The sequence below is a fragment of the Mercenaria mercenaria genome, chromosome 8 (assembly GCF_021730395.1).
Source record: "Mercenaria mercenaria strain notata chromosome 8, MADL_Memer_1, whole genome shotgun sequence".
Lineage (NCBI taxonomy): Eukaryota > Metazoa > Mollusca > Bivalvia > Venerida > Veneridae > Mercenaria > Mercenaria mercenaria.
The window spans coordinates 61,231,454-61,245,169 of record NC_069368.1 but is presented as its reverse complement, the minus strand read 5'-3'; the positions used below and the strand labels follow the sequence as shown (position 1 = coordinate 61,245,169).

Sequence of the window (13,716 nt, the reverse complement as noted above, 5' to 3'; positions counted from 1 at the left end):
ACAATAAGTGAACATTTTTAATTGTGAATCAGGTCTTATAACCGCAGTCACGGGGCAAATAACCAAATCAGGCTTTATTTAAACATTATGGAGGGGTACAAAAACAAAACCGCACTCCACCCCTTGGATAAGTACATTTGTATTCTTCTCAGAAAGTCTTCTCAGAAAAAGGCAGGACATATGCACGATCAGGAGAGTGAGAATCTCCAGTATCCCTCGGACTTTAATAGGAGTAGACAGGGAAGAATCACTGATAAGTGATATAGAACCGTCAGATATAAATAGCTCATAAACCTTCATAATAGGACCCGAATCGGTGTCCTTGACCCTAATAACAGTATAAATCTCAGTACAAGGCTGGGGTTTAGACTTCAAAGAGGTAAGGTCTGAAGTTCTTGCCTCATCTCTTCCCTGCTTCTTCTTTAAAGAAAAAATATTGCGAGTAAATGTGTCCAGGTTTCTTGCAATAACTGCAATTGAGAGAGACAAGGCTTTTTCAGCAGGTTTATTATCTGTATTTTCAGCAGGTGTTTCACCTAAAAAAATTAGCTTTTGCGAACTTCCTGTATCAGAATTATTACCAGATGAGAAACTAGACTTATTAAATGGAAAAGAGGGTCTCTTGTTGAAATGATTTTGGTTTGTTGAAGGAAACTTTATGAGTGAAAGTGTAGTCATCAGCCAATCTAATAAAAGATGCCTAAGGGTGGGGGGCGGTGGGTGGAAGATGACATATACATAACATTAAAAACAACAGTTGAAATGTTCCACCAATTTAAGTTGCAATTCATCATCAAAAATGGTGGGTAAAAAGAAAATTAACTGGCAAAATAGGAACCTTTAAGCAGTATGAAAAATATGTTTCACTCGCCACTCATTTACCTGAATAATTCATGTCTGTATTTGATAAGGTGGGAGGAAACGTACAGGAAGAGAACCCATAGTAGAATCGTTCTTGTTATTTTTCTGAAAAACAAAAGACGAGAACAGCGCTATTGATCTACTAGTCTCAAAATCAGGGTTAATGAAAAGCAATCTTATGAACATTACTTCGAATATGAACTTCAGTGATATAAGTCTCTGCAGTTCTTTTAATACTGAAGTATAGTGAGTTACATGCTTATATGAATTTTAAAATAAAAATTCAATTTCAAAAACTTTCTGTCAATGTATTTAGTAGAATGTGGACTTAAGAGTGTGACTATTTTAACAGTTTATGCATTGAATGTATATTGACAAGCCTTTGAAAAAGAAAGATATTTATGCATTTCTTATTAATCTATACAAATATAATGTTAGTCCGATTTTAGCAGTAGAAGTTTATACCTTCCTGATTTATACAAATCGATTAAGTATAAAAGATATATAGAAAAGCATGTGATAATCCTTGGACATGCTCAATAGATATATGAAGATAAAGTATATATATTCTTTACAACAATATTATGTAGTCGTATATCTGTAACGAGATCTGTCATATCTACTGCATGCTACTTGTTAGACTAAGAACACTTTCACATTCTTGGGGTGGTAGGGTCAAGGGTACTATTCAACAAAATCGAAGACATTTTCTATGTATGCAAAGGGAGCACAGAGGACTAGTCTAGCGGATATTGTAACGAAAGATATACGAGGTACAAAACTGCACACGCTAAAATACTTCTAATAAATTTGTTGAACTTTAGGTTAACTACAGTCGAAATGCGACTACCTGTCTCAAAGATCATACTTATTACAAAATCGCTTGACAGTCCTTCCAAATGTTTTACTATCTGGATTTATCAAATAAATCGACTATATCATTACGCGACCGGCAACCATATAAAACTGGCCGAAGCCGAAACAAAATGCCTGCGAAGGTATCAATAAAAAGGCCGTTGACAAAACTTCCCAAAACTATCGCATTGGATATAATTAGCCTATATAGCAGTCGATCAGAAAAAACTTTTGAGATGCGTACAACACGAGCATTCACATCTTGTTTATGACTATCAAACGTATAGCCAAACTGACTGAAATTCCAAACCAGTTCAAAGTAGCCGAACAATCTTTGATTCTGACTTCTAAGATTGACAAAGAAAGCATACGCTTGAGGTCCGTTTTCGATCTATTTCGAACAAATACATTTAACATTTTAAGAAAGAAAAAACAGTGCTTCTGAAACGCTTCAATATACAAACCATATTAAAAGAAGTATAACGTCAATATGCGTTTTAGTTGTACTGTACATAAAAATAGTATATCGGAACTTCAGCTAAGTGCACACAATAGACCGTGACGGCAAACAACCATTTTAATTCTTAAATGTAAATGAAATGGAATAGACGTAAATATTAGACATTGTTTATCAATTAAACAGGATCTTTGCATATTTTTCAATTAAAACAAATAAATATATCTAAAAATATGATTTATAATGCACAGCGATCTGGGACAGCAGCTGTATTTTTATCGGTAGTTCTGCTTTTTTATCTGTGGTCGTCGATCTCGCATCAGGATGAATCACAAGAAGAGTTATATTTAGCTAAAAACAACGATAGCAGATTGTTGCAGATTTTGATAAGACAAAGAAATGAACTTTCAACGATGTTGAATTATGAAAGGAAAAGAGTTGGTCAATTAGAATGTGAGGTAAGACGTCTTAGATTTTAAAATGTTTATCTCTCCCTCTTTCTACAAAATACAGAAAGGCTTTGAGATATTTAAATGCAGCATTATAACCTATTAAGCAAGATATGATAATTGCATTTTGCTATGACATGTAATATTCGCCAGTACATGCACAATGTTGAGTAGCCATCGAGTTGATAAAGAATGTCTAGTTTTCTTGTCAAACTGAATTATATTTACTCTACGGAAATTCGCTGTAGTAATATCTGGTACCCATTGCCAAAAATTCTCTATTTCGGAGATTTTTGGTAAATTTCACATTATATATTATTTGAAAAAAAAAAGAAAAAAAAAAAGCATACAGTCATTGCGGACGTTTCACACTAACGTATCTTTAGGTAGTACCTTCCCGTTGAAAACAGACTGAGAATATTGAAATAATATCTACAAGCAAACATTTTGAAAAGAGCACATATTAAAGGATCCTGTCCTTAGTTATTCACAGACATAAATTCCTATATATTATTAAGTCATTCAAATCGGTGTTCATATTAATGAGCAATTTTCTAGTCAGAATATTCACACAGAAAAACTTTATTGACCTATTGAGCAAGATATGATAATTGCATTTTGCTATGACATGTAATATTCGCCAGTACATGCACAATGTTGAGTAGCCATCGAGTTGATAAAGAATGTCTAGTTTTCCTGTCAAACTGAATTATATTTACTCAACGAAAATTCGCTGTAGTAATATCTGGTTCCCATTGCCAAAAATTATCTATTTCGGAGATTTTTGGTAAATTTCACATTATTTATTATTTGAAGAAAAAAACACATACCGTCATCGAGGACGTGTCACACTTATGTATTTTTAGCTAGTACCTTCCCGTTGAAAACAGACTGAGTATATTGAAATAATATCTACAAGCAAACATTTTGAAAAGTGCACATATTAAAGGATCCTGTCCTTAGTTATTCACAGACATAATTTTTTATATATTATTTAGTCATTCAAATCGGTGTTCATATTAATGAGCAATTTTCTAGTCAGAATATTCACACAGAAAAATTCTTCAAATTTATCTAAAACGATCGTTGTTTGGAAGAATTTCAGGTAAATAACTGAACTATGCACATGGGACCTTTAAACACATTACAATTGAAATGCATACTTCACAAGTGTCTTTATCTGGACTTTTAAGAAATATAGGTACGAACTGGGACCTATGGGACCTTTTTTGATCTAACTTTCAAGGAACAGGACGGGACATTTGTTCTGTGTGCAGGTCTTGGTCTTAGTTTCTAGATATATGAGGGGATACCTCCCTTCTCTGAGAGTGCTTATAGATGATTTTTTATCTCGTTGTTACGAACATGGCATTACCCACAATTTTGCATATTTCTAAAATCATTTATAAATAGGAACACAATTTCAAGAATAATAATTCGAATTGTTTCGTGTATGAACAAATTTAGAGCACGAATAAGTGGCGAACAGTTCAGATTTGTATGAATTCTTTGAGAAATGACATACTGACAACCAAAATACTTACCAAAATCATTAATAAGATTCTTTAAAACAATCAAGCGTATAAGTTACTGACAACAACTGAACCAGAGCTGACATCGTAAAGGGTAGTATACTCTAGGAGAAACGAGTCCTTACATTGTGAGGGTTGTGCGTTTGGAGTTGGTAACTGAGTATTTGAATTTTGTAACAAGCATTTCAGATACATTTCACACAAAGTACATCGTACATAAAATTTCGATTCCTCAAAACCTTCTTTTATTACGTTAAGCAGAATCTGATGACATTATTTTCACAACTTGTGCCAAAAACATAAAAGTAACAGAGGTCATTGTAGATGCAGGATGGTCGCAAAGAAAGACTATTATTAAGAAAAGGAACCAATACATTTGATTGACCAGAAAGTCTCATAAACAAAACTAGACAAACTTTGAAGAGTACAACAAAATCATAGCAATCCAACTTTGTTTAGTATTCAAAAGTTGCTGTAGTATAAAATGAATTATAATGTGACTTTTATCACAAACAGCATCTCCTTGATCAAAACCAAATATTAAAGATGTCACCGATCCATCTGATTTAACGTGTTGAATGACAAACTGTTCATATATTTACGATATTAAACAAAGTGTAAACATAGAAATCATTAGATTCACAATTTATGGATTATTACCTATTGACCTAATGATAATTTATATATTTGCCGGTACGCAATATAAAACCGGATAGTTTTATATAGTACATCCAAGAAAGCATAGTTTTGAATTTATCCAACTATACATATAGGAAACTAATTGATTTAGACATTAGCACCGCCTCGATATTTTCTGGCAATATTTTTTGTTTTACTTCCATCAGTAGGGCGCTAAATTTCTTACAAGTTTAGATTCAGACTTCGCCAATGACATACTAGAATCTCTCAAACACTGAATTATATAAAAAGGTTATATTTATTTTACGACAGCTTCTCGGCTTTAAACAGTCACACAATTTACATTCATATCGTTCTTGTGAACAAAATTACCAATACAATGTATGAGGATTTTGACCAGTAGGTATTAAGGTAACTTGTAATTTGTTAGACCCTTTGGGCCAACTTATAGCACACTTGGCTTGTTAGGGTCTGTTCGTGACAAGTAGTGGAAAGTGCAACACCTATCATCTCTTAATTAAATAATTTCAGATATAGGATCAAATATCAAACGATAATAGGTAAGGGTAGATTTCTCGGAAACACAGAGCACCACAAACACAGCCCCTGAGCCACGCATTTACACAGCAGTCCCACAACAAAAAGAAGCTGTAATGGAAAAATATTGCAGACGGGTTGCTTCAAACATCCAACAAGTACATATTTAATTATGCTAAATATTGATGGATGGGAAGGAAACGGCAAGGAGCGAAATTGGGCCGGGGTAGGGTGGGGATGTGGGTGAGGTAGGAATCCGAAGGGGAAAGTTTAAAAATAGTCGCACTGCAACGTAAACCACAATAGCGCAGACACTTATGTACCAAAGATAAACACACAACTGCGATCAACTGACTAACATAGAGACACAAACAAGCAACACATAAGAAAACAATAGGTCACCGTTATAGACTCACAAGCATATAAACGCACCCAAACACGTAGGAAAAACAATCAAGTACCGTCTTGGGATTCGGCTGCCAAAACAAAGGGGTGCCACGAAAACTTACTAAAAGTAAAGGTGGAGGAGATCCAACAAGTAGCGTAAAAGCAAGGGAAAAGAGAGGGCAATAGGGGTCGTGGGGCGGAGGAAAAACGCTTACAACAAACAAGAAAATATACGCAACAGACAATACAAGACAGACAAAACAACCAGTTAGGGACACCGCCTTGGAACGGTCAGTAACTTAAATAAAGGAAACTCGGGGTTTGAACGCGTTTAGGGCATGCCAACCTCGCACTTCCCCTTAAGTCGCATTTAATATTTGGTTTAATGTTTTGCAAGATTAAAAAATAATGTAAGCGTCAATTGATGATGCTTTTTAACAAGAACGTAATGGTTTCCATGAATAATTTCAGGAAATAGGTCTTACTTAATTAAAAACAATCATTACGTGTAAACGCCAAAATTTAGATTGTATTGTCTTTCTCTTATTTTAATGCTTTAATACTTGAGCTTTATTTTTACCAGTTAATTAAAGATGCGGACGAGGAAACTACCAATACAGGCGGTTGGTGTCCAAAGGCAACAAAAACAGAACACGTCACCGATGAAGGACTAGTAAATGCGTTGATACTTTTCTTTAAAGGTTTGTTTTGCTGATCACATTGCTTTATAGTATGTTACTATCCAAGTTATTAGCATATTACAGGAATTTAAAATGTACTATTAGATATTATACCATACGGCACATCGCAAAATGCTCAAAAGAAGTTACTAACGCCAACAGTGCAGTATCTCTTCTGATGACATATTTTTACATCAGTTTTTGCTACTCAACTGGATTAGAATTATTAAATGTGAAGAAAAGGCATCATATTTCATTTTTTCCGCTATTGAATATCACACAGACCAAGCAAACGGACAAGTAGGTATACAGTGCGTCACCGCCCAGGGATGACCTAAAGCAAACTCACTCATAGTAAACGGAAGGGGGCTCATAAACGCAAAAGAGTCGATGATGGAAGAGATAAGGAAGCTTTCTGTCATATATCCGGTAGAATTGACGGAGGCAGTGGAAATTTCAGCTTCTTTTGACGTGCCTTTAAAAGTTATATTCCAATATGTTTTGTTTTATATATACTTCTTAGTATTTTGTCACTAATGTTAGGGCATTTGTCAGCATGGAGTTGCTTTATTTACACTGTATTGTCTAACTTGTTGAAGATAGGGTAAGTGCGTGGGTGACATGCTCTAAACGTTTCTAAACCCGAAGCTTCCTTTATCTACGTTACTGACCGTTCCAAGACTGTGCTCACATTAACATCTTGTTTATTGTTTGCGTTTCTTTTGTCTTCACTAACAGTAGGACCATCTGCTTTTAATATGAGTGAGGTTAGATGCTCATCATGTTTTTGGCCACGGTTCGTTTCTTTGTGGTGTCTTTAAGGAGGGCCGATACCTTATTCGTCAAATATGACATTCCTTCCGATTTTGATGAAACTTGGTCCAACTGTATCATTATGTTTCCTTAATACTTTTCCGCGCTCTTGTCAACAACACGTTATCAGTGATGACGCCATGGACGTCGCAATTTAGGGCGCCAAAATGCCCAAAATCCGCCTTTTTCTGTCTTCAAAAATGCCTAATTACAATTTAAAATCAGCGAAACTTTACATTTTGAAACTTTATTTAATTTATATTAGGACTAGTGTATTTATAAGTGGTATCGCATCATAGTGCAACGGATATTTATCATTTAAGAAATCAACCCATGTTCCTTCTTATATAAAACTTTGACAAAAATATCGGCAAATATACGCAAAAATGACATCTTTAGAAAACTAAAGGCCCATTAAAAGTCTGATTTTCAGCAGAAGTGATCAATTTGCAAATGAAATGTCAAATAGAAAACGGAACTTTAGGTTTTCAGTTTTTCACAATATTGTGTTGAAGACAAACTGTTCTTCCGAATTTTGGACGTATAACTCAACGTTTTGACGTTAGATGCTATGTACGTTTTGGTTCTTCATTCTACAAGGAGAACACATAATAAACACATATGAATAAGAGTAAATTAATTGTACACTTTGATATCGAATCGTGCGCATACGTACATGTAGTTGATAAAAATAAGTGAATGTTATAAGGACAGTTTCAGAATCAATTGTATGGGAGTGTCGGAAGGCACTTTGTGAAGAAAAGAAAAACACCACCCATATTTTCTTATTTTCTTCCAACCGCACTTCCCCCTGTATTAAGAGTACAAAAAACGAAACATGGAGAGGTCTATTGTGATAACCGATGTCTGAAGAATTTACCGTTTTCCCTTTCTACATCTCAAAAATGTCGAAGATTCGCCAAATTACTTCAAGAAGTGAGTCAAAGGAACCAGTGAAACAAGTATATGTTAGTGTTTAAACGTTAAAATCCTTTCTTATTGCTGAAACCATGAATTTATTAAGAATTCAAATCAAAAGAAATTATAAGAACCTGTGGTGGACGAACAGACATGATATAAATTCAAGCTCATAAGCATGCATTTTCATTTGGTTGTAGAGCATTTTATTTACAATAACATGAAATATACGTAATTTTTATACCGAAGAATATCATGAAAGGCACGTGCTGTTTTCCCGCCAAAATACAAAGAAGAAACATCTGCTCCCGTATCTGTCAAGAAGATATTTACGCATACTCATATTCAAGCCGGATTTTCATTACGTTTCGATCTTGACGTTTAAATCTGTAGGTGTGTTCAACCAAACATTAGGAGAATTTTCCGAACAATGTACGAAAATATACATAGCGATCTAGCTCAGTTTGGTATCGGAAGACTTCATTAAAACAAACATGTGTCATGCCTTCATGCCCTGACGCCGACAAGACTTGTGATTTATTTGGACATGACTTAAGGAAATTTAGTTATCCGTTTTTGGAATAATGATTTCACGCAGTACATGTATTAGTAAACCTGTTTTAAACGTATTGATCTCCAGATCGTACGACAACAAAAATGAAAAAAAAAAAATAGATATTAAGAATTATTGCTATGTTTCTTAAGGTTTTAAAACTACTCTCATGATTAGGCGTTTTAAGACAGATAAGAAACAAAACAATCGTGTTCTAATGTTCAAAACATGACCGAACTTCAAGCGAACATCTGGAGACCAGTGCCTAAAATGGCTAAACGTGAAAATAACAACTTGTGATTTTTTTGCCTCCATAATATTAAAACTATAATTTAAGACTTGTGTAATTTGTGAAATATTTCGCAAGTCACTTTTTTTTACTTCAGCGTAATATAAGTTTTAAAACATTTTCTTTTAACGATGCTGGCTTTGTCATTAATACTTCTAACTACAAAAATCCACTCATTTATGATAGGCATGTCTATTATTTACATTAATCTAGGGGTAAAATATGACTGGAAACTAACAGACGATAAATTAATCTTGCAGATCAGATACACATGCAGATACTTTAAAAAAATGATGTACGCGTTGTTTTACAGTTTAATTTTGCATTGATGCATAAGCGATTAAATTGAACAATTATAGTTCAAATACATGTTAGGCCACGTATTAGCAGAGAAAACATTTGAGTAGCACTGCAGTAAATATGATTGTGTGCAACATTAGTGATTTCACATAATCATAATCGAGAATGACTGTTAGGAATATTATGATGTTGGTTTTCTTAGACACTCGCACATTTTGTTGTGAAAAAAAGGTTTCCGAATCGGCTAGTGCTTCACAAATATGTTAAAATACATGAGGCAGATATCTCCTTAATATGGAAAATGAAGATATGTCAATTCCGTCGACATCGGATAATGAAATTGGTACCATTGCTTTATTAACATACGATTTGTGCGGAATTGCACGATGATTCTGTAAGCTGTTTTAAGAAGTTGTGCAGCATAGAAACAATTACTAATATGAGAGCAAAGTGATCTACATGCAAGACAACTTTACTAAGTTCACGCATGTTTTTGTTTCGGCCTGCATCGACGTCATTTAACTTCATGCTATTTCTTCTTCTCGGTTCAGTTTTTGGTGCTTATGCGAAACAGCCATTACTGATATATTCATACGCGCCACGTGTCAGACAGAGTGCTCGTGCGAATGAAGGGCGGGGAAAATGAAGTATCAATCGGTCTTCACGGACTTAATTGACTTAACACAAGAGCGAGATATAGTACACAATCGGAGACACGATTCAGTTACGTCAGGAAATGTTGACTGACACACATTTTGGCGATTAAGAACGCTGACTGCAAATTCAGCGGGAAAGAGACAGAAAAACGGAAAATTAAATGAACAGAAATAAAAAAAAAACATGTTTCTTAGATCGGTGATGTCAAAATTACGTTTCATGTATCGCGGTCAGTTAAGTAGCGACATGTAGTTAAAAAAGAAGGAAACTGACCTTGCGTGAAACCCCGATGACTGGTAGTGCGTCAATATTAGAAAGACTGATGCATAATAATTCCCCAAAGTTGTCGGTTCATGAATACCGTTGAAATGGAAGTAAGATAAAATACGAGCGTCCAAAGCGCAACGATGCAAATAATAAGCAACGTCGATAAAACGTTGCGTTTTACGTCCAAAAATCGGAAGGACAGTTTGTCTTCAATACAATATTGTGAAAATCTGAAAACGTTCCCTTTTTTATTTGACATTAAAGTTGCTAATTGATCAATTGTGCTGAAAATCAGACCTTCAATGGGCCTGTATTTGTTTAAAGATGTCATTTATTGCATATATTTGCCGATTTTTTTTTTCAAAATTTTATATCAAAAGGAAATGGGTTGCTCAATCAAATTATAAATGTCCGTTTTAATGTGGTGCTTGTAGACACTCTAGTCCTTAAACGAATTTGATCAAGTATCATATTGTGAAGTTTCGCTTTTTTTTTCAATCTTAATTAGATATTTGAGAAGACCTATTACGGCGGATTTTGGGCATTTTGGCGCCCTAAGTTGCAATGTTCACTGCTAACTTACTGTTGCCAAGACGACGGAAAAATAAATATGAACCAAAGCGCAATAGTGGGACCAAGTTTCATCAAAATCGGAAGGAAAGTCATATTTGACGAATAAAAATTAAAGTGCTGTTGTTTCCTGTTTATGGGTTTGGGTGTATGTGTAAATGCGTGCGTGAGTGCATGCGTACTGTGTGCGTGCGTGCGTGCGTGCGCGCGTTTGTGTGTTGTTTACATTCATGCTCTGCTGTGATTTGCCGTGTAGGGACACCGCGGTTTTAGGGCAAGGAATATTTATCCTTACCCTTTTTTTCACTTTCCCAAACATCCCCATCTTTCATTTACCCATTTTATGTTCGCATATAATTATTTTTTAAGAAACTTGTCTGATGTATTTTCCGAACTTTTTAAAATAGGGCTGTTTTGAGTGTTCTTCTTGCTCAAATAACAAATCAAACGACTTTGTTGTTTTAAGTTTATGCCCTTCCTTACTCATCAGAAGAATTTGTAATTGAACCAAGACATAAGAATAGTTAAGGCTATCTTCAACAAAGACATGCAATAACTACAAAATATAACTATTCGGTAATTCATCTTTCGTAAGATTTTTCAAAACAATGGTCTTGAACTTCAAACCTTTCAACATCTTTACATTTCATTTCTTAAAATGTAAATTCAATATCTCATGATTTAGTAGTTTTTTGTACTTTGAAATACGGTTCACTTCACCTAAGTTCGTCTAACAAAACAAAGCAAACTTCTTCTTAGCATAAGAACGGATTCTGTTTGTTAAACATTTCAGATAAACATGTTGGAAGTTTTGGAGATGGTCCTGGTGTTTACAAACAACGTATAATATATTCAGGGAAAGTTAAGAGTTTCGATGCATACGATGGTGCACCATATTGTGAAAAAACAAGTGGCGGTCAGGTTACTTTTCTTGATCTTTCAATTCCACAATATGGAATACCAGTCTACGACTGGATTTTGAGTCTTGAAGTAGCTGAACATATACCTCAAAAATATGAAAGTACTTTCATAAGCAATATTATTAATCATGCCAGGGAAGGAGTAGTTCTAAGTTGGGCAACACCTGGACAAATAGGATATTCCCATGTTAACAACAGACCATTTGAGTATGTCCGTAATTTGATGAATTCACGAGGATTTTTCCATGACAATGAAAATTCTGAAATTCTGAAACGAAGTGCTGTTGGTCCAAATCTGAAAAGAAATGTAAATGTATTTCGTCGGAATGAGAAAATGCTGGAGTGCAAGATGCATTTGGCTTAATGTCATGTGCCATTAAGAAATCCTAAGTCTATTATGTATCGTAAAATACATAATAAACTTAGCATTTCTAAATGGAAAGTATAAAAAACAGTTTTAATGTATCCTAAAATACATTTAAACTGCTTTGTTTGTAGTTTCCAGGTTTGCAGGTCATATACAACAAAAATGCTTATGTATTATATCAGTGCACGTAATTCATTATAGCTTCAGATAGGCATTGTAACTGAAAATACAACTTTCAAGTAGAAGCTATCTATATTAAATATATGTGTAGTTAGCTGCATCACAATACAAAGACTGAAGAAAATATTAAAATATCATTTCCTGAAAAAGACTTATTTGAGTTGAAAAAATGATCCTGGATGAAATATTGGAAAAGAATGGAGACAACTCCGCAAAGACTTTATGATAGGCTTAGGTGGCTATTGACCTAGAACCTCATGCAAACTATGCACTTTTTAACTCTAATCATGAGAAAAGCATGCATACTTGCCACATGGATTAGCAACCTGAATATAAAACTATGTAAAGATCAAATAATTGATTGCCCTGGGGAAAGTAGGACATTTTTGTGGTGAAATTTGTCAACAAACAGACGATGTTTTAAAAGTCAAAACCCACAGAATTTCACAAGGTGAAATATGTTGAAAAGGCTACTGCTGGAAAGAGAACAATCTCAACTACCCATAAATAAGCGTCAAAGTATGGGAACAATATTTAGAAATATGAGAAAATCGAAGAAATCAATTCCTGTTTCAAAGACTGTTAGATGCATAACTGTGTAATCATACATTTATCATGGACAGGTTACTTTTCCTTTGTACTGATATAACATGGGCAGGATTAGGATTAAAAACGGTGTTCACTCAACAATTTCACTATATAAACGGATTGTTTCCCTTGTGTAAAAAGGCTCAGTGTTGTTATATTTTCTGGTCCCTCGGGATCATTGATTACAATTCATTTAGATTTGAAGATTGAATACTGCTTAAGCCGGTGCTAGGGGGCGTGGGCGGTGTTGCATTTTCCATTACTGCTCATGAACAGACTCAATCAAACCGAGTCTGCAATTTTCACTGTTTGCCTTGTTCTCGATGCTTCCAAGGGATCTACTTTCCAGATTTTATTTACTTCACAACAGCGGGTGTTAAGTGCTGTGTGGCGGCCGTAAAAAGTCGCCCCGACTTCATCTCAGTGTTGTTATATTTTCTGGTCCCTCGGGATCATTGATTTCAATTCATTTAGATTTGAAGATTGAATACTGCTTAAGCCGGTGCTAGGGGGCGTGGCCAGTGTTGCATTTTCCATTACTGCTTATGAACATACTCAATCAAACCGAGTCTGCAATTTTCACTGTTTGCCTTGTTCTCGGTGCTTCCAAGGGATCTACTTTCCAGATTTTATTAGGGTAAGTCTCTACTTCAGACCATACGTTGTTAAGAATTACAATGTTTGTACGATATATACCAACGACAGAGTTCGTAGACAGCAACGTTTTCTACTAACAGTTTATTGCAATACATTTCAATTATTCTGTGAATAATTGACTATATATTTGTATAATTAACAAGTGACGGTTATATGATTTATACAAATGCGTTAAGTATAGATATGTAAAAACTTTAAGTATTAAAGTTTAAGAAAAATAAATAAAAAGACAGACATGGA

The 13,716-nt window shown here is 34.6% G+C and overlaps 1 protein-coding gene across 1 annotated transcript; it reads left to right on the top strand.

Moving 5' to 3' along the window:
- Positions 1 to 2,125: 2,125 nt before the first annotated feature.
- LOC128559060 (uncharacterized) lies at positions 2,126 to 12,960 on the top strand. The gene is made up of 3 exons (XM_053550084.1): positions 2,126 to 2,631; positions 6,301 to 6,418; positions 11,558 to 12,960. Exons 1-3 carry the CDS (start codon positions 2,407 to 2,409, stop codon positions 12,046 to 12,048), a joined length of 834 nt encoding a protein of 277 aa, XP_053406059.1. The 5' UTR covers positions 2,126 to 2,406; the 3' UTR covers positions 12,049 to 12,960.
- The last annotated feature ends 756 nt before the right edge of the window (positions 12,961 to 13,716 follow it).